The sequence below is a fragment of the Ursus maritimus genome, unplaced genomic scaffold (genome assembly GCF_017311325.1).
Source record: "Ursus maritimus isolate PB19 unplaced genomic scaffold, ASM1731132v1 scaffold_24, whole genome shotgun sequence".
Classification (NCBI taxonomy): Eukaryota; Metazoa; Chordata; class Mammalia; order Carnivora; family Ursidae; genus Ursus; species Ursus maritimus.
The window spans coordinates 40,916,369-40,943,480 of record NW_024424897.1 but is presented as its reverse complement, the minus strand read 5'-3'; the positions used below and the strand labels follow the sequence as shown (position 1 = coordinate 40,943,480).

Here is a 27,112-nt window from a genome sequence, read left to right as displayed (position 1 = left end):
AATACAAAATGATATTCATTTATATACTTGCTTTTAATATTTAGTTTAACTGCCATCAAGCTAAGTAACAGCGACAGCCTGAAAACTTAAAGCAGGCAACATCTAAAAACCAGTTTTCTTGGGGTGCCTGGGTGGCACAGTTGGTTAAGCACCTGACTCTTGGTTTCAGTTTAGGTCGTGATCTCAGGGTCCTGAGATCAAGCCCTGCATTGTGCTCTGTGCTCAGCATGGAGTCCGCCTGGAACTCTCTCTCCCTTTCCCTCTGCCCCTCCCCACTGTGCGCTCTCTTTCTCCCAAATAAATAAATCCTTATTTACTTAAACTTAAATATATATAAACTTTATTTATTAGAACAAAAACCAAACAAAAAACCAGTTTTCTTTTTCAAATTTATCAGTTGGAATGTTAAGAATATTTACTGCAGACTGAAGCAGCATGTAATACTGTAGCCACTCATAAAATAAACAGAATTTAAATTTGCTCACGCAGAGATTACACAGCTGTAGGAAGGCCCTTATCTCTAATTTCTATGATGGGGAAAATATGGTGGGCCTCTCTCTAGGAGTTCCGCTAATACATCTCTGTTAGAGGCAGGGAAATGCACACATGTGGATTTTGCGAACAAGAAACAACGGGGGTGGGGTGGAGATACTGGGGGAAAGTAAAATTAAAATTGATGGCTTGAGATTTTGGGGCTACTAACTATAATTAAATCCTGTAATCAATTCCTCTTCAGAGGGAGCAGCAGGATTGGCTACTATATATTGTCAAATACATTTGACCCTTTTCTGGCTTAGTATTTTTACCTTTTTTTTTTTTGACTGAAGATTTTATTATTTCTTTGAAAGCGAGAGAGAGTGCAAACAGGGTGAGGGGCAGAGGGAGAAGCAGACTCTCTGCTGAGCAGGGAGCCTGACATGGGGCTCGATCCCAGGACTCCCGGATCACGACCTGAGCTGTAAGGCAGGTGCTTAACCAACTGAGCTACCCAAGGGCCCCTAGTATTTTCAAGTGTTTCCACTAACCTACTTTGCTACCTCAGTCACACAAGGCACAGAAATGTTAGCTGTGCAAAAACACAGTCTTAAAAGCCACACTACATTCTCATATAAATAACTGACTAGTCTTGAAATATTCCTTTTGATGTATACGTCCTTTAGCAATGGAACAATCTAAAAAGAAATCACCTTCTCTATCTTCTTTCTGGTCACATTGTAATTCCAATTTCAGTGTTTCCAAAACATATGCAAACTATCATGAAGAAACCATGAGTCAAGACGACAAATCAGTTACTATGGCCATGACTAGTGATATTGCTAGAGAAAACTCGGTTCTTTAATTTTTGGTAAAGTGATGAAAATAAAGTTAACTCTTTCACAAAAACATACTGTTCTTAAACCTGCCTTGGCATTCTAAATTTTTCTCAGATATTTAAAGAAACTGAAAAGCTACCTTTAGAACACAGTTGCTGTTCACAAGGAGATTCCCTGGCTTAATGTCTCGATGTAAAATGCCAGCTGAATGGAGATATTTCAAACCTGAAATAACAAACGGATTTAATTGCAGATATTTAATTCTTTTCACTTCACCAATGATTTGGGGAAAACCACAGTAACAGAGAATACAGGATTTAAGGTTGTTCTCCAAATAATGGCCTAATAAACATTATTAAAAGCTTTGACTTAGTCCTACCTCAAAAAACTGTACTTTTGTAAACTAAAGTATCATCAGTGGTTTGCACAATTTACAGGTAATGCCTATGATTCAAAAGATGAGTTAGGTTTAAATATAGATCAGCTTTTCAGGTGCTGGAATTAAAGCTGACCATACCAATATCCTTGAATTGCTCCTACGTGTGGGTGGCTACTGGAGCTCGGCTATTCGTACTCTCAACCTGTGATTCTGAGCCTGCTCCGGCAAATCCGAATTACCCACCAGGGAGCCCTTCCCAGGGCAGATTTTCACTGATAAGACAAAATTCAGGTTTGTCAGTAGTTATTCCCTACCACTGAGATTCAAGAGGGGTAGTTAATTACTTTAAAATATTTTTGATATCTTAAAAGACTGAGTTTTAGCACTGTTAGAAAAAGGTCACAGCTTCAAGGCTGAGTCTTTTGAATAAAATACAGCAAATCATTAATTTTTTTACAAGTCTAAAAAAAAGATCCAATATCCAATATCTTCATTCTGTTCCCTGCCACAGAGTATCAACAAATCTATGGAAGGTGAACATCCTAGTTTTAATACTTTGTGTGTGTTTTCATTCTGTTGTCAGATGCTTTTTAATCTCTACAAAGAATACCTGAATCTATGAATCCTGGTGTGGGAGCAGAGGGAGAAGAGTATTTTACTAGGTAAGAAAGCTGTTTCAGCTTTAAACAATTCTCCATTTGTAACAGCAAAATTCCAGAGGACACACCTGATGGCCAGAAGCCCCAGCAATGTCAGCTCAAACTTCCTCTCTATCAAGTCGGTGCTCTTTAATGAGCGGGTCTGGAGAATTATTTAGCTGGCTGTTTCTCAGCCTCCTGGATGCTTTGGCTTTAAGGGTCATTTTGTTTTTCTAGAGTTGGGATTCAGGTATACCAGCCAACACTTTGAACACACTTGAAGAATAAATGTCATCCATAGGGAACACAATTACTTTTCAATTGAGTCACCTGATGCCAGGCACATAGTCCTACTAAAGACTGTTTAGAGGAAACTGTGACAGACCACAAGGTTCCACAAACCATCCTGCTTATTTACCTCCCTAACCTACTTAACTGAGTAATGAATTAGGGCTTTCTCTTCCATCAGTGAAAATAAGAACCATTTGACGACCCTTAAAAGCCTCTTATTTAACATCAGTGTAGAGATTATTAAATATAATAATTGGTCAAAAGAAAAAAGTCTTTAGGGAAGAAAAAAGCCTTGGAAGGTCAGATTAAAGTTCGAATGAAAAGCAAAACATTTCACTTATACAGTGACACTACCTTTTTCTTCACAAAGAAAAGCTTACCTCGCAAAATCTGATAAAGAAAAACTTTGACATGATCTGAGCTGAGTGGTTGAGGAGAGACGATAATTTTATGTAGGTCACTCTGCATCAATTCTGTGACAACGTATCTTGAGGTTTTAAGTTAAGGAGAATTCCGAGAATTCAGCCCCCAATCCCCTCAAAGCAGGCACTAGGTCTAAAGAATAACTTCCATTCCTAAAGCCGGAAAAAGCTTAGGGAAAGAAAGCTTCTAGACAGCATGACAGAGGTAAAAATTCCAGACCTCACAAGATTAAAAAATTGCCAAAATTAAAGAATTTACCATTTAGAAGTTAGCAGAAATAAACTAAGTCTCTATAATTAGCATTATAAAAGAAAAATAAGATGAACATTTTTGAATTAAGTTTTTAATTCCAATGTAGTTAACATACAGTGTTCTATTAGTTTCAGGTGTTCAATATAGTGATTCAACAATTCCATACAGTACTCAGTGCTCATCATGATAAATGCTCTCTTAATCACCTTCCCCTATTTCACCCGTCCCCAAGCACTTTCTCTCTGGTACCTGTTTTCTATAGTTAAGAGTCTGTTTTTTTCCCTTTGTTCATTTGTATTCTTAAATTCCACGTAGGAGTGAAATCATATGGTATTTGTCTTTCTCCAACGGACTTATTTTGCTTAGCATTATACCCTCTAGATCTACCCATGGTTGTTGCAAATGGCAAGATTTCATTCCTTTTTATATTCCACTGTGTATCTATGTAATACATATTCTTTATCCATTCATCTATCGATGGCCACTTGGGCTGCTTCCATAATTTGGCAATTGTAAATAATGCTTCAATAAACATAGGGGTGCATATATCCCTTTGAATTAGTGTTTTTGTATTTTGGGGGTAAATACCCAGTAGTGAGATTACTGGATCCTAAGGCAGTTTTATTATTTTTTTTTTGAGTAAACTCCATACTATTTTCCACAGTGGCTACACCGGTCTGCATTCCCACCAACAGTGCACCAGGGTTCCTTTCTCTCCACATTCATGCCAACACCTGTTGTTTCTTGTGTTGTTGATTTTAGCCATTCTGATAGGTGTGAGGTGACATCTCATTGTAGTTTTGATTTGCATTTCCCTGATGACAAGATATGTTGAGAATCTTCTCATGTGTCTGTTGAACATCTGTACATCTTTGGAGAAATGTCTGTTTACATCTTCTGACCATTTATATAGTTATATATATAACTATATATATAAAAATATATATACGTGTGTGTATATATAATATTATATATATATATGATATTAACCCTTTATGGGATATGTCATTGGCAAATATCTTCTCAAAAAGGATAAACATTTTATTTTTTTAATTTAAGATTTTTTAAAAAAGATTTTATTTATTTGACAGACAGGTAGTGAGAGAGGCAATACAAGCAGGGGGAGTGGGAGAGGGAGAAGCAGGCTTCCTGCCGACACGGGCTCGATCCCAGGACCCTGGGATCATGACCTGAGCGGAAGGCTTAATGACTGAGCCACCCAGGCACCCCTATTTAATATAAGATTTTATTTATTTATTTGAGAGAGCACGAGCAAGAGAGCACAAGCAAGGAGCAGCAGAGGGAGAGGGAGAAGCAGGCTCCCAGCTGAGCAGGGAGCCCAATGCGGGGCTCCATCCCAGGACCCTGAGATCACGACCTGAACTGAATGCAGATGCTTAACCGACTGCACCCCCAGGTGCCCAAGAATAAACATGTTAAATGACAGCCAGGCCAGGAAGAATGTGAAGACCAAATAGTCTCAGGATCTATTCAGACATGTTACTGGAGCCTCCTTTGAATCCAAACGAGAGAGGGTTGGGGGTCTCACCCTAGGCCACCACCGCACCAATGGAAAGGATGACAACCTACTCATCAGCTGTGGCATAAGTTACTTTACGAAGAATAGTACTCCTAGAAATGTGTAAAATGATTAGTTCAAATCCAATTCTATCTACAATCTTAATTCTTTAATTAAACTTTTTTTTTTTTAAACATTTATGGCTCCTTTAAGTTTTAAGCCTCCTGTGCTTTGTACTTTTATACCCTCAGGGTTTTGTTCAAACAACACGTGGCAGATGATCAATGTAGATGTGGAATTCAGAACTCTTGTGAAGGTAACTCTTTTGCTATATCTAAAATAGGGCAAATTCATGACTTACCCTGTGCACAGTTAAGGACTCAGTTCAAGTTTGGGTGAATTTTATGATTTAAATTTAACCTCCCTTAAGAAAAGGGGAGAGTACCCTTCACTTCAGGAGATTCCTACCAGGTTTCAAATTCTTTTGACACCTTGTGAAAGTCAGTTTCATGTTCTGAGTTAAAACACTACAGCTTCCCTAGCCCCGCACAACTGAAAGCCGGGAAAGGCAAAACAACGACAACAAAGCAGAGCTGTTGCTGGGCTGCAGAGTTATTCTGCTTTCTTACTTAGTTCTTCAGATCCTAACTTTCTTCTTTCAGAGCGATCTTAGGGAATCTTTTGAACGGACAACCCACCTGACAGCCTGTAAAACACCTCTAGTATCAGTGTTGTCCCAGGGCTAGTTCTAGAACACAGACCATCTCAAGGGGCAGCTGTAGTCTTAGGGTGCTTAGCATGAACTATAAATGAACTAAGACGGTCCCAGGACTTCTGTTTTAGCATTTACATGCTCGCTGTAGGGGTAAATGCTAGGCATATAAAAATAAAGATGAGGAGGAGTCTGCTTTCAAAACTTAAATTTTTAAGAAGTGCTGTTAGGCTTTGGATTTTACTTTTATGAGCTTTAAAGACTCTTGTAGTAAGTGGTCATTATCTGGGGAGAATGATTTAAAAACCCTTCTAATTTAACATTTTAGCAAAACCAAGTAGAAACAACTTGAGAGTAGGGAGGAGAATTAGTAACTGGTAACACCTGACACACAATCAAAAGGTCCTCCTTGCGACATTTTCTTCAAATGGCTTCTAGAACACCCAACTAATGGCTTTTCTTTTCTCTCACTGGTTGTTCCTTCTCAATCCTCCTTTGTTGTTTCCCTTCTCCAACCACTTAATGTTGAAATGCCCCAGGATTTGGTTCTCTTACCTTTTCACACTCAACTTTCTTGGGTAATTGGATCCAATCCCTAGACTTGAAACAACACACATGCAGATGACTCCCAACTTTATATCTCTAGTTAATCTAGTTTCCTTAAGTCCAGCCTTGTTTATCAAACTGTCTACTCATCATCTCCTCTGGATGTCTAATTGACATCTCAAACTGTCCAAAACTGTCCAAATGTGTATTCTCCATTCCACCCCTCAATCACTTATTCTAGTTGTAGGCTTTGTTATAGCAAACCTATTTTTCCAGCAAGCTGCTCACACCACAAGCCACAAACCTTGGAGTCATCCTAGATTTCTCTTTTTCTCTCTTACTCTACCTCCAATCCATCAGAGAATCCTGTTGGTTCTTTCAAAGATTCTTTCAAAATTTAGCCACAGAATTAGACTACTTCTTATCATGTCTACTGTTACCTCCCTTGGTCCAAGACCTTTAGATTTCTTTCTTTTATTTCTATTTTGTCTATATATTAACAGTTACTTACTATATAGAAACTGCAATTTTTAATGTCTTTATAGTCTTAGGTTACTTTTATTTTAGGTTTTATTAATCAGATTTTTTCCAAAGAATTACATTCTACCCCATAATGAAGGTTAGTGAGGAAATGAGATTTCACAAGTAGAATATCCTAAGGAGAGTTTTCGGTGACGTATTAGAATCATTCTATCAAACAATACATATCTGTTAAATTATGATATTATTACCAGGGTTAGATTTAGATTTTTTTCTTAATAGCTTAAAATTTTTTCTTACAAAAGTTGTTTAAACACATAGAAAACTTGAAAGAATTAAACAGTGAACGCCCATTTATATACACCCACCCCCTAGATTCTGCACTTAACATTTTGCTGTATTTGCTTTTATATATTTACCCATGGCTCTTCCCATTCATCAATTAATTTTATTTTATTTTATTTTTTTTTTTTTAAGATTTTTTATTTTTTTATTTATTTGACAGAGATAGACAGCCAGCGAGAGAGAGAACACAAGCAGGGGGAGTGGGAGAGGAAGAAGCAGGCTCCCAGCCGAGGAGCCCGATGTGGGACTCGATCCCGGAGCGCCGGGATCACGCCCTGAGCCGAAGGCAGATGCCTAACGACTGCGCTACCCAGGTGCCCCCAATTAATTTTATTTTTTGGGCTGCATTTCACAGGACATTTTTTTTGAATGAAAGCCAGATTATGTCACTCCTCTGCAAGTTTCCCCATTTCATTTAGAGGCAAAGACAAAGTTCTTAAAATGTCCTTAACATGGCCATAAATGATCTGTCCTCCTTACTCCTCTGACCTTCTCTCCCACCATTTTTGCTATTCTCTAAACATGCTAGACACACTCTGACCTTAGGCCTTTGCTCTAGCTGCTCCCTCTACCTGGAATGGGCTTCCCCAGACACCATGGCTAACTCTTTCACCTCCTTCATGTTTTTGTTCAAATCATATCTTTTGAATGAGGCCTACCTTGACCATTCTAATACTGCATCTTGCATGCCTTATACAATAGCTACCCACTTGCCCAGCTCTACTTTTTCTTTTTTCCTTTAGTACATATCCTACATAATTTACTTATTATGTTTATTGTTTATTTGTCTCCCCAACCCTGCCCCATGAGAGCAAGGGTTTTGTCTGTTTTGTTGACAAGTCTATCCCAAATTCTCAGAAACAAATGCCCACGTACCGTTAAGTCTCCTATAAACATCTGTTGGGTGAATGAACTATATATATATATATTGAATACCCACTAGGTATACCAGCACTCTACTAAGTATTTTAAATATATCATCTCATCTAATTTTCATGGCAATCTTATAAGGGAGGTGGTGGTATTCCCAATTATAGATGAGGAAATTGGGCTAACAGAAGGCAAGTAACCTGTCTAAAGTTACACAGTAGTAAAATTGACTTCCTTTCTTTTTTTGAGTTATAATTTTAAAAATTGTAATAAAATATACTAAATGTTCACTGTGTTTCTTATAGAAGACTTTCAGCTAATCAATGCAGAAGCAATGCTACGTGAGTAAAAAAAATTGCCATTTTTCAACCTCTATGATATCATGGATGCAGGCACCAATTACTAATGGCTGCTAAAACCATTTGAAAGGGATGAGACTGATCAGTGTCACCTAAATCCACCACTCAGCCCTGCAACACTTAATGTGTGATAAGATATTATGTCTCTGTGAGATCCACACCACTGCCCAAAAAGTATTCATGTCTTTCAAAAAAAATCAATATAGGGGTGTCTGGGTCGCTCAGTTGGTTAAGGTGTCTGACTCTTGATTTCAGCTTGGGTCATGATCTCAGGGTTGTGAGATCGAGTCCCATGTTGAGCCCTGTGCTGGGCTCTGCGCTGGGCGTGGAACCTGCTTAAGACTCTCTCTCCCTCTGCCCCCTGCAGCCTCTTTCAAAAAAAAAAAAAAAAAATTAACCTTAATATAATCAGTCCTCTCCTCAAACTCCAATTACCAGTTTACTAGAAATATGGGGAATAAAAGAACAAGAGACACCATGAAGAAGCAATCAGCTAAACATACAATGTGGATCATTCTTCAGGAAAAATTCTCCAACAAATAAATTACAAAAAAAGGGGGGTGCGTATGTGAGGGGTAAGGAAGGTAGGAATGTTTGGGATAAGAGAGTCTCAAGAAGTGTAATAACCAAATGCAATATATGGACTTTGTTTAGAACCTGATTTAAACAAACCTGATTAAAAAAGAGATCTTTAAGGAAATCAGGGAATAGTAAAAAATTAGCTAATTTTATTAGGTGTGATAATGACATAATGGTTAGGTTTTTAAAGTCCTTAACAGTTAGAAAAGAAGGCATACTTAAGTATTTATAGGTAAAATAATTTGATGTTTGGGGTCTACTTTAAAATAACTCCAGCCTTCCTTTTCCAGCCCTCAATAAAAAGGGAGAGTGGAAATGAGATTGGCAAAATGATGAATAATTGTTGAATCTGGGTATTGAGTAAATGATAGTCATTACACTACTGTTTCTACTTTTCTGTATTTTTGAAAATTTCCAAAAAAGTTTTTAAAAAAACTTCCACTGTAGAAAACTAGGAAAATACAAAAAATTCAAGGAATAGAAAAACTACCCAGAATCCTACCACTCTGAATGAACCTATAACATCTTTGTGAAAATGTTGTACATGCATATATATATGTGTGTGTGTGTGTGTATTTGAAATTGGGATTGTAACATATACATGGTGTTGCTGCCTGTTTTCTTAACTTAATAAAATATAAGCATTTTCTCCTGTTATTAAATATTCTAATAAAGCAGAATTTTTATGACCATTTAGTGTTCTAATGTACAAATAGAATTCATTTAACCAATCCATCATTGTTGAAAATCCAAGTTATTTCTATTTTTTTAATGTAAATAAACCTGAGATAAACATCATGTATCTCTATATACCCATATCTTTATGTGAATCTGATTATTTCCTAATACATTCCTTTAAGAGGAATTATGGTGTCAAAGTAGAACATATCACATATTCTTTTTTTTTTTTTCATTTAAAATAATTTGTTAACACTTTCCATGGTATATAGTTATTTAATATAATTTTAAGTGCTTAAAGAGTATTCCATTTTACGGACTATGTCATGACTTAAGCAACCCTATCACTGGATATTTAGGTTATTACTGTGTGACTGTAATGTAGCTCTGTGGGATGGCTTAGAGCTTTATAGTTTTGTTTCATGAAGGATCCTCAATTATGTACAGATCCTTTCTCTTGGGTTAATCCACTTCTCTGGAGAAAAGTCTTCCAAACTTCTGTCTTAAAAGGCACAGGCGAGGCTGCCAGGGTGCTGTATGAGTGGGGAAGGGGCCAAAGACACCATAGCTCAGCTCATGCTGGCTCCAGGGAATAAAGCTTTAGTCTTCTGCGGGATAGAAAAAGAAGATCTGAATCTTACTATTTCCCTCATGTATATACTTAAAAAAATTTTCCCCACTAGGAAATCTAATCATAGAGACAGGAATAAACTTCTACTTGTACTATTAAGCCTTAATCAGAAGTCCCAATATTCTTGAGTTGGTTCCAAAACCTCAAAGGACCAAAAACAGAAACATTATACATAAACAACAGCAACAACAACAGAAAAACGTTACAACTGCCATCACTGTATTAAGTGTTGTTAACTTGAGATTTTACTCAGGAAAAAAAAATTCCTAAATACAGTATGACACGCTTATCTGTATGGGATGTCAGTCATGTCTGCTGTGTCTGATAACTTTTTGTTCCTGCAAGGATTGAAAAGTTCTTGCATGGAAGTGAAGAGCAGGTTATACTCTATTCTGCCTTTCGTATCTACAAAACGGGCAGCCAAGTTGTGATGCCAGAATCTTTACTGTTAGTAGTGACAGTTGGTATGCATGCAAGTAGCAGAGAGAAAACATCTTAATTTTCAAGTTATCGGGTTGAATTCATATTGCTGGCACTTGAAAAATCTTGCTTTGACTTATAAAAGGAATAAACGACACAGAAGCCAAAAACAGAGAAAAGTATGAAATAATGTCATATGCTTTCTTCTAACAGAGACTACATTTTCAAAGAAAGGGGAAAAGGAAAACATCGTCCGGCTGGAATGGGTAAGGTTCTATAACCAGATATTTTATAAATAATTATTCATTTCAGAAAAAGATTCTTACATTTAATTTAGCATTACAAAACACATACTTCCAGATAAGGGTGTTGTTCACCCTAAATCTAATGGATTTGAACTGACATTACTAATGAACAAAAATAATAATCTCATATGGTTCAACCCTAACACAGGAGAAAAGTATATCAGGTATCAAAATAAAAAGGCATTGAAAAGGAATATAAAGCATGATTTCAAATGGTAAAGTCAATTCTTCTCCACTAAGACCACATACACATGTGTGTAATTTCTCATAAAATATAAACCATTGGGTATTCTCCCTGCTAAACATGAATGACTAGATTACCACGTCGCTGTCCTCAGGATCTGTGAACGTGAAAAACCTTTTATTCAATTGCCTGTTATAATACTTAAGAAAGAAGAGTGCTACTTTCATACCTCTGCTTAAGATGATGATAAGCTGACTTAGAATGATACAGAGCACTGAGTGATGTAGAGAATTGTTGAATCTCTACATTGTACATCTGAAACTAATATAGCACGGTATGTTACCTACATTGGAATTAAAATAAAAAACTTATTAAAAATGAAAAAAAATTGAATGGGGGTAGGTTGATAAACTCTTAAATTAACCAGAAAGTCTAGGGCAAAACCACACAGAGCCCCTGTCCACCTTTACCATTTTGTTTATTACCTCTGTGCATAAGGGGTTCCTCTCCTCTAAAATACTTTATTATTTATTATTATTATTTTTTAAAAGATTTTATTTGTCAGAGAGAGAGACAGAGAGAGGGAGAGCACGAGCAGGGGGAGGGGCAAAGGGAGAAGCAGGCTCCACACTGAGCAACGAGCCCGATGTGGGACTTGATCTCAGGACCCTGGGATCATGACCTGAGCCGAAGGCAGATGCTTAGTCGACAGAGCCACCCAGGCGTCTCACCTCTAAAATATTTTAAACACAAAAGACTGAAAGATTTTAAATGTGTTATTTTTATAAAGTGATTAAAACGGCGACTCTGCAGAGAATAAGTTTTATCAGGTTTTAGTTTAGCAAAGTAAATTCTTCAGGGGAAATACATTTTTCACTCCACAAATAAAGGAGTTTTTTTTTTTTCACAGAAAACAAGCCAACAAACAGGCCAACCTTTAAAAACTTGATTTCTCTGTACAATTCCTGAATTTGAAGATTTAACAATATAGCCTCAGAAATTTAGAAGCAACACACACCACTTTATGATAAGGTTTCTGCTTTGCTCCGGCAGAAATCCTCTGAAGTCTCAATCCCCAGCATAATGTCTCCCAGATGTCTCAACTAGTTGCCATGCCAACTAAAGCAGCTTAAATTAAATGAGGGCCCGAAAAAGCACCTGCATCACTCCAGGTCTGTTGCGCATTAAATAAAGCTCTCTTGACAGGGACTCAGAGGTGCCATTAACTTGAACAGCAGCTATCTGATTATTGTTTCTGAGTAATTTAATGAGGGTCTCTGAACAAGAGGGAGAACAGGGTATGCTTTCCCTTTCTAGGTCCTTCTAAATGGGACAGCCTCTCCAACAGCTGGTGTACCCACTGGGTCAATGACTTTGCTATGGCCGTTTAAGTTACCTTTGGGTAAAGAGAAAATATAGGATTAAAGTTAGGGTTTTCAGGACAGTATTAACAGATTAACCATTTCCCCCTATTAAAACTTGTCATTAAAAATATGATCATAAAAAACACTGCACGGTATGCCAACCTCAGAGCGATCTGAACAGCTCTGTTATAAAATAAATTGCTGCTGATTGCAGCAATTAGTTAAGTAGCTCCACGAAATATGGATTTCCAAATGTACTGATTTGCTTCAGAAAAACGAATGATGCAAATTAACAATTATAAATTCGGTGGGGGGGCACCTCTGATGCCTCAAGTGCCCAAGACAAACAACAGTGTTTCTGCGTTGTTTTAAAGACCTTTTTGTTGCTGATCTTGTTTATTGTTGCTAATGTTGACATTTTAGAAACTTACTATTATTATTATTTTTAAGGATTCTATTTATTTATTTATTTGACAGAGAGAGAGAAAGAGCACAGCAGGGGAAGCAGCAGGCAGAGGGAGAGGGAGAAGCAGGTTCCCAGGCCGAGCAGGGAGCCAGATGCGGGACTCAATCCCAGGACCCTGGGATCATGACCTGAGCTGAAGGCAGACGCTTAACCAACTGAGCCACCCAGGCGCCCCTAGAAACTTATTTTTAATGGGGTAGAAAACAGTCCTTTTGCTGCTTTCTCAAATATTATTAGTCACTGGGGGATATCACTTAATAGAAACAAACTAAGGCCAGGGAGGTTATGTGATTTACCCCAGGTCACAGTCCCAGTCTGAAAAAGGCTAGAACTACCTTTGATTTCCCAATTTCTGGTCCACTCTCTACCCCACCAACCTGTTTCCCATAGGAGCCTGCCTACTACTATTCCCATTTCTTACCCAAATATCATCGTAGTATGCAGATTATTTTGAAATAAAGAAAAGCTGAATTACTTTTTTTAAAAGATTTTATTTTTAAGTAATCTCTACACCCAACATGGAGCTTGAATGTACAACCCTGAGATCAAGAGTTGCATTCTCTGCTGACTGAGTCAGCCATGTGCCCCCAAATTACTTTTAATTATGTGCTATGAGGAGAAGAAAAGGAGAAAGGAACCTAACTTTTTGTTGAAGCTTCTATGTGCCATTTTATGTCACCTCACTTAATTCTAATAATACCTAATTTGAAACTATCCCTATTTAAGAGATGAGCACACCGAGGCTGGGAGAGCTTAAGCTCTTGACACAGAGCTTGGATTCAAACCTAGGTTGTAATGATTCTGCAGTCTGACCTTTTCCATGAAATTTTCCTTTACTTTGTTTACTATTAAGAGAGAAAATGAAATTCATGAGAATGCCATTACTTGCATTGTTGCACAACCAGTTTTCAAACAAAAATCAGAAATTCAATACTACAATACATGATGCATCTTTTAGAATCCCTCCCTTGCCACGTGTTTTCAAATGCGAAGTCGCTCTCTATTCAACAAATATTCTGAATAGGAGCATGTGCCAGACACTGTTCTAGGCACTGAAAATGCAATGGTGTCCAAGAATGTCACTACCTTTGCTGACTTTATAGTCTAACAAGGGAGATGGACAAGAAACAAGCAATTGCAATAGATACACTCATAGATCACAAAAATATCATGGCTGTTAATCTCATAAAGCCCCTTAGGCACTGCTTTGCAGTTGAATATGCCAGACTTGCCATCACGTAGCCAAAAGAAATAAGAGAAACAAAGTAGCCCAACCAAGAGATATTCTTCTAAAGAGATAAATCTCTAAATTATTAAGACTGCTAAATTCTAATAACTACAGAGACTTAGACCTTTAAAGATGTAAGAAAACCAGGGTGTCTGGCTGGCTCAGTCAGTAGAGCATGTGGCTCTTGATCTTGGGGCTGTAAGTTCGAGCCCCACACTGGATGTAGAGATTGCTTAAAAATAAAACCTTAAAAAAAAAAAAGTGAGAAAACCATCAAGATTTCTTCAGCTCCTACTGGATTTCTAAATTAGATGCACATTCTAATTGGCAATTTACCTCTATCTGTAAAAACACTTCCATACATTCGGTTTCCTTAAAATGGTTCACCTAAAAAAATTTTTTTAAACACATGAGAAATAATAAAAATAAAAGCAATTAACACTTACGGAGTTCTTACTATGCACCAGGCACATTCTAAGCCCTTTGGATTATCTCAAAGAATTCTCACAACACAAGTCACAGGCTATTATAAAGAACTAATTGTTCTCTTTTTGAGTTTGTCTTTCCTTTTGGAAGGAACTGAATCCGAAGATGTCTGAAGTAATTGCCCAAATCCACACAAGTACTCTTATTCATTTCTTCTAGCACCCGAATTAGTCTTAGTTTTGTGACTAGTAGGCCATAGCCTCGAATAAGAAATAACCCCACAATTTGCTGAGGGATTATCTGTTTGCTGAAAAGTGTTTCTGAGCCTATTATATGCCATTTTTAACATAGGTCCTCTCGTTTAATCCTCATAACAACCTGGGACTACTCCCATGTAACAGACCTAGACTGGGGGTGAGGAATGTCAGGCTCACAGGTTAAATAATGATATTTCTTCTGCCAACAACAGAAAAATAAGACAAAAGTTAAAAATAGAGATGAGTTTTTCTACCTCACATTCTTTGCCTCTTTTTCTACATCCTGAGTATTCCACTTCCTTCAAATCCTACTCCTTTTCCCTTTCTTTAGTCAAATTATAAAGCTAAAATTGATATTAAACAAACATTTCCTCATACCTATGAATCATATATGCTTACTTGAAATACCTTCTTGAATAGCTTCATGTTCCCTATTTTCTTTAAATAGATGAGAACTTAAAAAATTAGCAAATGTGTGTATATATTAGCCTATTATTCATAAATATATGAATATAAAAATAATAGGGACTCCCAGCTAACATATTGTGTGTGGTGGGGCAGAGGGTTGGGCTAGCAGCCCTTGACAAAAAAATGGGAAGAAAAAAAAAGGTCTTCACTAGAGATTGGTGGAAATACAGGACAGGCCTTTGGTGGGATGTCTAAATTGAGAATATAAGTTTGGGAATCATGAGCTATGGTAAGAAATAATCCATACTTTCTACTAAATGAAGTCTGCCGTAGACAGATTTTTTATTGTTTTGCTTTTAGTCGCAATCTTCCTTGTCTTTGCACAAAGCTTTTCCTTTTTTATTAAAAAAATCTTTTTCATCTTTCCCTTTTTCATTAAAAAACCTGAATATTGAAATTATGGAAGCATATCACCATTAGTGAGTTATAAATTTGACCTTAACATCATGACATTCTTTAGAATAATGCACATCAGTGTCATTGGCAGAATTTTTAGTGCACAGTGCCCAAATATCGTATGCAGGATGCCCTGCTAGACTTCCACAAAAGTTGCTGAGGACGAAAATGTGTTCATGAAGGACAGAGACTGAAGCGAGAAAAAAGCAAAAATAAGGAATTGACTAAGGAACACAGAAATGAGGTGGGGATTTATTAGCGATACCAGAAAGGCAGAGAAAAGAGAAGTATTTAAGATTAAAACTGGTTTTGCACAATTTTCTTTGATGCAAAAATGATTATGAACAAGAAGACTAGGAAACTCTCTAGAGCCTGGCAGCCCACCATACCCTCAATGGTAAGCCTTCCCTGACCCCTTGCTTCAATGAAAACAAATCTGTAGTATGATCAATATTTGCTTAACTCACCTCTACCATGCTGCATCTATTTTAGGAAGTAACGTAAGAACGCATGATAATCAGCCTCATGCCAGAAAACCTGACTACTCTGTCAAAGGTAATTCTGCAGAAAAAGCTACACAATCCCCACAGAAACAAATGCTGACACCAGATTCTGACCTTCAATTATGAGTGAGATGAGTGACTCCTTTTCTGTTTTTAGGAAGTCATGATTATTCAAAGCCGTCTCAGCGGCTGCAGGGCTGGTGCCAGCAGCAGCTTTGTGTAGCCACCAGCATTAGCATCCATAAATACTGACTGGGCACCAAGTGGGTGTAGAGAGCATGCTAACTCAACGACAAAACAGGGAAAAAAGACAGATGAAGGCAAGGCAACATTCAAGAGGTTAGAAAAGACCGAGACTGATATGTAAAAATCAAGCAGAGAAAACAAGGAAGCAAAAAGATTTTATATCATACTATACGCGGCCACAGAAGCTTGACTAGAGAAGAAAAATATTTACTGGGAAAAAAAAGTGCTGATATTTGCGGAGACTTTTCTATAGATTAAGCATCCAGCTGTCAATCTATTTAGCCTCATGTACTGCTAATTACTCTAAGAAATAAGTACGCTACTGGTTTGGTTATACAAACAAGTCAAGAGGTTTAGAGAGGTAAAGGAACCAACCAAAGGTCCTAGCTAGTACGCAGCAGAGTGTATACGAGATCCTGGCCTTTGTTCTTCACTTGTGCTCTGTCTTTCAAAAGATAGAGTAAACTTCGAGGAAAACGGCAAAGGAAATAATTCCACTTCAGAAGAGAAGACCAAGAAGCTGGTTTTAAATATGAGGAGTTAAATGAATTTAGGCAGTGGGAGGCAGTGTGGTGTAGGCTTTGGAATGAAAGGCCAGGTTAAAATCCCAACTGCTACTTACTAGCTTGATTACATTGGGCAAGTTAAATAAGTTCTCTGAGTTTGTTTCTGCATTTATAAAATAGGCACAATGATATCTACCACACAGGGTTATTGCCAGGGTTAGATGTCGTGTGTGAATCACATATAAATGCCTGGCACATAGGGAACAAGGATTACTTGGTGGCCACTATCATCACCATTGTGATGGGAGGAAGGAAGGGTACTGAATTTATTAAATATCAATAAGCCAGGCACTGTGCCAAATGTACTACATACACTAATTCACCTATTCCTTGCAACGTCCTTCAAAGAAAAATGTCTTCATTTATCACAGAGAAAACTGAGGCTCAAGGAAGAGTAACAAGTAACTTTTTGAAGGTCAAAAAGCTAATGGGAGGACGGGAAATAAGGATATGAACTCAGCAATGCCCAATATCAAAGTCTATACCTTTGCCAAAATGTATAACCGTGTTCTTATTTTTCCCAACATTTCCCCCTCCCTGAAGAAAAAGCCAAAAGAATGCAAGTACAAAAAAAAAACACAAAATAGGCAACCAGTTTAAAAAGATCCTTTAAGTTACTGATCATAAAAGAAAGATTAAGGCAACCTCTAAAGGCTATCATTGCTAAAGAAGAAAATTTTATTCACTTATTAAATGGGGTCTTGTGGGTTTTTCTGGCACCAAACAGTTTTTGAGAGAGACCTAGGGTTGGTTCTGGACAGATTGGAAACTCAAGGGAGCAATTATTAAAGTGCTAATCTCTGTGGGACTTTTGAGAACCCCCACACAGGGACCCTGGTTCTGGTAAAGGGCTTCTAGTAACCTAATGGGTTTCCCTGTCTTGAGCTCAGGGTGGTAGGAATTAGTAACTGATTCGTATTCCACATATCCAAAACAATGAAAACAAACACATGCAAAACAAAACGGCTCAGCTCAGGCATAACATACTTCCTTTGGAAAAAAGCCACTTCAACCTAATCTGATTTTCTACCATCTGGTTCTCCTGCCACCTTTAAGTGACTTATCAGTAAGAGGAAAAGACTATCAATTAAACATATAATTATTAAACCCACTGCCAGCTGCACAAATCGGTGCTCTTACTATTTAATAATGACGTTCATATAGTATATGCAGAGAGCAAACTGATATACTAAGTAGTACATAAATAAATTGTGTCTAGCTAACATACAGATTTGTGCTAGTGTGCTCTGAGAAGTTCCCTGAAATACTGCTCTCAAATAAATTGAGTTGGTAGCAGGAGACTCAGCTGGTCTATGAAGTGGCTAAAAGCCCCACTGCTTCCCCACATCCTCCAATTAAGGCAGGTTTGATATATTTAGTGGCTTCTGAAACCTCTGGGTCTCCATGTAACACACGCCTCCTACTATCTACCAACCTTAAAAAATAGAAATTAAGTCAGAACAGTGGGATACACAAAAAAGATCAAATAAATGGTCCTATGAGTCTTCCTAAATTTTCACACCTGAATTGAATATGGCAAGAGGCTAATAATCAGAAGGTTAACCAGAAGGTTAAGTAGTTCAGGAGAATGATAATGGGTTATGAGGCTTTTCAACAGCTCAAATTAGGTGTGGCTTTGTTGTTATCCAATAATAGTTGGGAGGCCTGACAGCATTTCATTTCCACAGCTGGGAAGTTTTAGAGGCATATATTTATTTTTTAATGGAGAGGTGAAAAGACTAGATTCAAGCTTTCCTTTATTATTATTTTTTTTTTTGCTTCACCTGGAACACAGGTGTTTCAAAGAGCTGGTGTGAATACGTTGCTCTATCAATAGCGATTCTCTTCAAAGCGGAGGGAAAAAAAATTACAACTGTCAGTTGGAACTTTAAACAGTTCTTTAAAACCACCTTAGGATTTGCGAATACACTAAAGCCTGGGTAATCCGTATGCAGGAAGGAAGGGACACTACTAGGAGATGTAACCATGGGGCATACGAAAGGGAATGGTTCTTGAGACAGTGGGCTGAAGGAGGAAATTATGTCCTATCTTTCTATTTGATAGGAAAGGTTTGGGACAGTTACTGGAGAAGGCACCAAGAAACACATTAATGTGGATTCAGTCTGGATGGAAGTCTTGGAGGTGCCAGTGAGTTGTACGTGGAATACATTTTTTTTTAAAGATTTTATTTATTTATTCGACAGAGATAGAGACAGCCAGCAAGAGAGGGAACACAAGCAGGGGGAGTGGGAGAGGAAGAAGCAGGCTCACAGCAGAAGAGCCTGACGTGGGGCTCGATCCCATAACGCCGGGATCACGCCCTGAGCCGAAGGCAGACGCTTAACCGCTGTGCCACCCAGGCGCCCCTGGAATACATTTTTCTGGGAAGAGGAGACCAGGTAAGTAAACATGAGGTACTGAGATTAACAATCCACTCCTCATTAACAGTTCACAGCTTATTTAAAAAATAAAAATTCTTTCTAAAAACAGGCTATGTTTGTTAATGATAGGCCATTATGAACATCCATTTGTTTGTGACAAATACTTGCTAATGCCGTCTGTTGGTAGTTGGTAGTCTCCTTGACATTTTGTTTGCATCAGAAAATTCATAGGAATTCCTAATGTCTTTCAGCTTCACTAAGTTCTATCTCCTCTATAAGGCCTACCCCTACTACTTTTATAGCACTTATTAAGTGCCAGACACTGTTCTAACTCAGTCTGTCAATCTATACCAATTTAATCCTCCAAATAACTTCAAGAGGTAGGTGCCATTATTATTCTCATTTCATTAACCAGGAAATTGAGGCACAGAGAGGTTACAGGTAGTAAGAGCACAGAGTCCCACGGGTAGTAAGAAGCAAAGCTGGAATTCAAATCTAGGTAGTCTGGCTCCAGACTCCATGCTCTTTGCCACTACAATAGATTTTCTATTACGTCAAGCTAGAAGAATGCTGACTAGGTAGGCCCTGAACTAATCATAAGGATTTTGAAATAAACAGAGGATGAGGACCCCTGCTCCTATTTCACGATGAGATAGTAAGTCATTAAACTCAAGACTGCTACTGTCGGGCAGCAGAACTAAGGGATGATGAGTATGTCAGGCAGAAGGATGGAGAAGGGGACTGGTTTTAGAGTGCTCTAATATCAAGAATATCAATTTAGGCTCTAGTATCCAGTATTGAGGGAGCCATCAAAGCTTTGTAGGGGGAAGAAATGGAGAACTCACTAGTGAGTTTCCAAATATATCAAGAATATGGGGTGAAGGTCAATATTCCACATTCCCATATTCAGACCTGCCAAACAGTCTCTGACTTAGATCATTCCCACCTCTCAGACAAAAGAGAAAGAATAAAACCGATTCATTACACAGCTTTTACTATCAATACATACTGGGGGAATTTATAAGCTTAGGAATAAATGTTTACTAATGATAAGGTGTTGTGCAAATATGTCATAAAAAAGCACTGCTAAACGAACACTTTAATAATAGAGAGCTAATCATCCTGGACAGCTCAAATTGCATATAAATGTGAAAATCTGTGATATGGTCTTATGTAAAAGACTAACTATCAGGTTCAAAAACTCTCACCTTCAACTACAGTGGCCTGACCTGCCTGCTCAAGCGAGATGAAGTCTGAGAAAACATTTAATGTTTTATGTGCAATGAGCAACTGATTTTGTATGAAAAATTGTTAACGACATGTTAAAAGCTCTCAGCAAAATAAGGGTATTTAACTGGTTTAGCTGGACTGGAAGAAGAAAATGGAGAATTTGTTGTATCAAATTATTTCCTACAGAATGAATATGAATAGAGAGCTTTGAAAACACAATTTTAATCCCTAAACAGTCTTTACTGACTTCAGATAATGAAAATTGGATCATTCTTTCTTCCATTGCATATTGGACAAAAACCAACACTAAGCCAGACCAAAAAGAAATCTTGCAGTATTAAATATTTATCAAGTAGGTGTCATATTGGTCAAGGTTCTACAATCCCCCCCCCCCTTTTTAAGAATCGTCATCTTTGTGTGATACATGTTGGAACAAATATGAGTCAGGTGATTTTTTTCAAAAGGACACACTGAATTTGTGGTTTAATAAATTTTAATATGCAGATTGTCATGTCTGGCTCCTCCGGCCATGAATTCTTTTATGAAAAGTCCAAGAATGACAGTGAAAACATGCTTAAACCCACATTAAGCATTAATCCTGAAATCTTGCCATTCCTATTTGAAAGAAGAAAATCTCACAACCATAAATATGTGAGACTTTTAATAGACTCACATTTTTCCCCCCAAAATCAGGTCTATAGAGGAGGGAAATTTCAACCTACATCTCAGATATGTAACTGCCTCTGAAATAAAAATGAGGGCATTAAATAGCACGGATAATGAAAATCTGGTTTATGGATATTCTTGATTTCAAACAATGCTTTTCATGTGGAAGAAAAACAGCAATGCATCACAGAGAGAATTGCTTTCTCTTGTAACAAATGGCCAGCCCTAAATCTCATCATCTTCTTTGCAACAAAAAGCATGGGCGCCTTTGCAACCAGAAAAAAAAAAAAAATCAGTGTGTGCTTCAATTAGAATCACTGACCTTTTCTGAAGCATGCCTGTGCTTTTCTATAGAAATCAATGGAATAAAAGGTCACGTTGTTAAAATGTTTGAATACAACAATCTCTTTCCCAGGCAATGGCAAATTCTTTTTATTTTTAAGGTAATTAATCTGTTGTATATAGAATGTCAAAAATTTAAAAATTAAAACTACCTTTAATTTGCAATTTAAAAATAATTTAAAAAATCAATTCTATCACCAGAAAAAAAGGGAAAATCACTGGAAAGATATGTACTACATACTCCATTCTACATGAATGTAGAATGACTTTCTGTTAGTCCAGAAAGTTCTGTTGGCTGAGTCCTTGTCACTAAGGCTATAAACACCATGCAATAAAACAGAAAGAACATCCTAGAGAAAAAGAGGTTACTTCAAACCTCAGCTCTCTTTCCACCTCAGCTCTCTTCTTTCCAAAGTGTCCAGAAGGCAAAGGCAAGTTCTATGTGTGTCAAATGGAGATGGTAGAGCTTGGTGATTACTAATTTCCCACCATCATAACCCTCCAAAGCAAATGCACATACACAAAAAAAGAGAAACTAAGAGCCAAGAAACAGACGCCAAAAGAAATGATTGGAATAGTCACTATTTTTTCTGAATATTAAAAAAGATACTTGAAAGAAGAGCCTTCACCTAGATTAGAAACGTTTTACTTCTCCAGTTTTTTTAATTCATGAAGAGAAAGGGCAAATTCTTCAATAACCTCTTAATCCATTCAGAGGATAAATGCATGTATCAGTCATATAAAATGCTTCTTACTGCCATTACAACAAATCTTAATACTTTCTCTAAGGACAATGAGCCTTCAAATTAGACCCACCAATCTTTCTTAACGGGTCTAAAAAACTTACTTCTGTGTCCAGACAATCTGGTTTCACATATCCTTCTGCCCAACAGAATCTGATAGCAATTTACTCCAGTCTGATCTATATTGTAAAGCTGCAAGAATGATGTCATTAAAACCCCGAGAGCAGATTGCTATCAGTGGTATAAACAACCGCAAACAATATTCTGAAGGGAAGACAAGCCTCTCAGTATGACAAGCTACGGATGCTCCCCTTACCTACACAGTGACACCCATCACCAGTGAAATTCATTTTTGGTTAAGGATTTTATTCATTTTTGGTTAAGGATTTTAAAAGACAAAGTTATTAAAAGGAACCAGTTATGAAGGAGCATGGAGGATTCAAAATATACAGAGAACAAAAATCTATAAGAATCTAGGAGAGGTATATCAGAGAAGTCTGAGTACTTTTTACGGCAGTAAGAAGAGATGAAATAAAATAGTGGTCCATTTAAACGGGTCTGTCTCTGTCGAGATAGAAGGTTTGCTATATGTCAATTATATCTTTAAAAAGATGTAAGAAAGAGATATAAGATCTGCCTTTTTCATTTGTTCAGAGTGCCCACTTTCTAACATTTATGTAATAAATGATCTAATATACTCTTAGATGTGCCACCTATTAGCACGGTTCCACATCACTTAATTAGCATAGCTGTGCAGAAAGTTACATGGACCCACGAACACGAAATCAGATACTGCCTAAAACTTTGTGGGAAAATGAAAATACAACTGGAAATACTGAAAATATAATTTATCCTAATAGATCACTGATCTTGTATGGCTTCTGCAAGGAAGCACTGGAGAAAATATTTTATTCTATGAAAACTTTAAGTACTAGATAAGTCTTCCAAACTCTTTTTTGAGAAGGAGAGAAGGGCAGAGCAGTTTTTTCTGCTTAAGAAAATTTGGTTACTATCTCTACTGTTAAACTGATTACTCTAGTATTATAATTATTTGAAAATCATCCATCATCCCCAATTGAACCATGAACCCCTTAAGGATAACAACGATGGCCATTATACTTCATACTACCTGCTAGTACCTCTGTCCTGAGGGTAAAGTTCTAAAGTTAGGCATAAAATGAACACTGAGTATCACAAAAAGTCATCTGGGAAGATACCATGTTGGAGACAAATACGTCAAATTCGCGTTAAATTCAACAGCACTGTGTTCTCTGGCATTGAAGCAGAGTGCCGTTTTCTTTGACTGATCCCCATAGGAAACAGCTGGCTCTTGTGAAGGCGTTATACTATATAAAACTACCTCTCTCAACAGCATCATACTCAGTTTGGTGAAATTCTCTCGCTAGGGAAGCCTATGAGAGCTGAAATTACCTAAGGGAATAGCACATTCTTGATTCCTAGCTCACGCTCACTCTGGAAAATCAGCTAAATGAATAGAATTGGACATAAAGCAATTATCTCTTTTAATCATGTTTAAAAAAGTCAAAGAACGAGTGAAGCAGAGATTCTGGGTGATTAGCTCAAGGCTCCAAGTCAAAGACACACATAGCCTTAAACTTCTGATACTTCATTTTAAATCTTTCCCACTGTTGTGTCAGAATGAAAATAAAGTTGGAACTTTTGGAACTTCTTGCCTAAAACAGAATATATTCTAACTTTCTTAAAGCTTAAACAGCAGATGAATTACATCTTCAAGCTTTTAAAGATAGGTAGATCAATTACAGTTAATTTGGTCATCAAGAGGCATTTATGATGAATACACGAAGAGCATCGACAGGATTCTGAGGAGCAGTCTCCATGTAAAGAGCTAACGAGTGGAGACGGAGTAAGCTGCTTCCATCTCCCCTCCTTTTTTCCAGGCTATGGTTGGTCCCACTGCTAATGCTCAAAGACCTCTCCTTTAAAGAAAAAAAAAAAAAAGAAAGAAAGAAAAACAACACACACACACAGCAGAAACTAATTCCATAGTCTCTTACGCTTGTCTTTTCTAGCAGCCTTTACAACAATCCAGATCTTAGCTAGACGACACAAACAGCTGGTTCTACTTTTGCTATTTGAAGTCCCTTAGGTGTTCACTGGTAACTTCAACATTTATGCTGATAATTATTCTGGCGGCTTTAGCCTTGTGGATCCCACCCCTGATGGCACATACAGATCACTGGGGAGAACTTTTCAAAAAGACTTATTGATACCTAGGACCAAACTCAAACCAATGAAATCAGAATGTAGGGTTTGAGCATCTGTATTTCTTTAAAAAGCTCCTTAGGTGATTTTAATGTGCAACCAGGGTACAGACTCTCTATCCCTCAATTTCTCAGCTGTCTGAACTCTAAGGACTTTTGTTATTATTCTACGTGATCTGCCTTAAACCATGGCTCTACTTTCTATCTCGAAATGACGTGTTCTAACTACAAATTCCTTTCTTTGAACACAATCTCTGTACTCTAACCACGACTACTACTCCTGCTAAACTTGCTGCTTGCTATCACCCCAACATTTATCTTTGGATCTTGCCTCTCCTTTCTCAGAGTACACCAAGTCCTCTTCTGATGTTAACTGCTTCTCTATCAATGTGGTCAGCCATTCTGTGATGGTCTAGGGAGCCCCCTCCCCAAGTTTTTCATTTCCTTGTCCTGCCTCTGTGAATACCCAGCCAGCCATCAACATCAAAGCCCAGGCTGTTGAGTACATGGCTAAAGAGGTCCCAATCAATTGCCACGAATCCTTCTGCTCAACTTTCTTGGTCTGCAAAACAGTAGCTGCCTCTAAGCACTAACAGCTGGGTCTTCTTAAGGGCTTTTCTTTTTTTAATTGTGGTAAAATATACATAATGTGGTGTCCCTCTCCATCAGATGCGGGCCCCCAAATGTGGGACAATGATCGGTTGGAAGCCGGTGGCGCGGGCAATGAAAAGATTCACCCAAGGCACAACAAGGGAGATAGACGTTTATTGAATACACTGCAAGGTAGTGGCAGGGCAGGACAGCAAACAAGAGACTGTCTGCAAAGAGGCAGTGAGTGGGGGCTCTATTTAAAGTGGGAAGGTGAGGAGGTATGGGGACGCATGGAATTTTCCCTTTTTTGGTAATTGTGCCTGGTTGTAAGTAGCCCACTGGTCAGTTAGGGCCAGTGGATATTTTGAGGTGGGTTGCCTGATGGGCCTGTCTGTATTCAGCCAGGTGGTCGCTGTGGGCCCTTTGACCTTGATCAAATTTCCATTGCTCAAGCCTGTTGTTTAAAAGTGGCCTCTACACATAACATAGAATTTACCATTTTAACCATTTTTACATGTACGTTTAGTGGCATTATGTACATTCACAATGTGCAACTATCACCACTAATTCTAGAACTTTCTCATCAGCCCAAACAGAAACTCTTTGTTAAGTTTATAAAGGACACTTCTGATTCTGTCATTCCTCATCACAAAAATCTTTCATTGTGCCTTCACATGCCTACTGAATAAAGATGAATTTTCTTAGTTTAACATTCAAGGCCTTCCATGATTTGCCCCAAGTAGCTTAATTTCTCATTATCCATGCATGCTGAACTCTAGCCAACTGGATGATCTGCCATTCCCTAAAAGATGCTCCTGATATTTGGTCTCTCCATCTGGAATATCCATCCTCTTCAAGGCTACCTGTCCAAATCCTCCTCATCTTTCAACACTCAGATGAAATGTCATTTTCTTCACCAAGTCTTACTGTTTTTTTTCTGCCTGAAGCAATCTCTCCTTCTTTTAAAGTTCCACACCACCTGCCCACATTCTTTTGGCACTTCCTACCATACATATATGACGGTTACTTCTTTACATCTTATCTCACTCCACAGACTATTTTTTTTTTTTTTTTTAATTTTTAAAGAAAAGCACGAAGAGGCAGCAGGGAGTTAAGAGCACTCCTGGCCCACTGGACCAGTCAACATGGGTTCAAATCCCAACTCTGTCATTTCCAAATGAACTTGGATGAGTTATTTACCTCTCTGAGATAATAGTTTTTTCATCTGTAGAATGGAGATAAGAGGTATTCAGAACAGTGCCTGGTACATTAAACGGAAAAAAACAAAAAACAAATGAACAATTTGTTTTTGTACCTTCCACAGAGATTAGTATAATGTTATGTACAAAGTAGTGCTAAATGTTTGGCTGAATGAATAAATAAGGCAGACTAGATACTGACTAAGTGGCAATTAAAGTCAGGAATTCAGCTTGATTGTTCTGCTAACTTTTCCATTGTCTTGCCTTTCTCTCTGTTTCTGCCTTAGGCTTCAGGGGTAAGGAGCCAGAATTGGTAGACAGTGGGTAAGCAATAGTTTTTGTTTTTGTTTCAAATCATCAAATGCTTTTCAAGTAATCCAGCTTGGACACTAAAATGGGAATGAGTGAAAATTAGACCCCAATGCTTTCACAATATGCTGATTCTTTTATATTGCTATGATTCCCAACCTGTAATTATTATTTATAGGACTGTATCTCCCACTAGATTACAAACCTGGAGGGCAGAGACTATCTTATACATTCATTTAGCAAACATTTACGTAGCACCTACTATATGTTAGGCACTGTTCTAAGAGCTGGGAATACAACAGTGAGCAAAAGAAAAAGAATTTCCTGATCTAGGCACATAGTTGACGCTTATGTTTACAGAATAAATGAAGAGGAAATTCTAACAATAAGGGAATCTTCAAAGCTCCTAGGATGTAGATTTATGGTCCTTGCTGGCACTGTCTGATAGAGAGTAAGAGTGCACTTACATATGTATATGCATATTTCATTTTGTTTGTTCTTAGCAATTCACGGACTCCTAAGATTCCCTGAGGGTTATAGAGCTCTTTCTTTCTCTTTCTTTCT

The 27,112-nt window shown here is 37.7% G+C and overlaps 1 protein-coding gene across 1 annotated transcript in view; it reads right to left on the bottom strand.

The window, feature by feature from the left end:
• NLK (nemo like kinase) overlaps positions 1–27,112 on the bottom strand; it is a 155,473-nt gene that overhangs the window by 24,931 nt on the left and 103,430 nt on the right. The window contains exons 4-5 of the mRNA XM_040641040.1: positions 3,002–3,108; positions 1,453–1,538 (exon numbers count right to left, since the gene is read on the bottom strand). Of these exons, the coding sequence (XP_040496974.1) occupies positions 1,453–1,538; positions 3,002–3,108 (193 nt within the window). The remainder of the gene's footprint in view (positions 1–1,452; positions 1,539–3,001; positions 3,109–27,112) is intronic.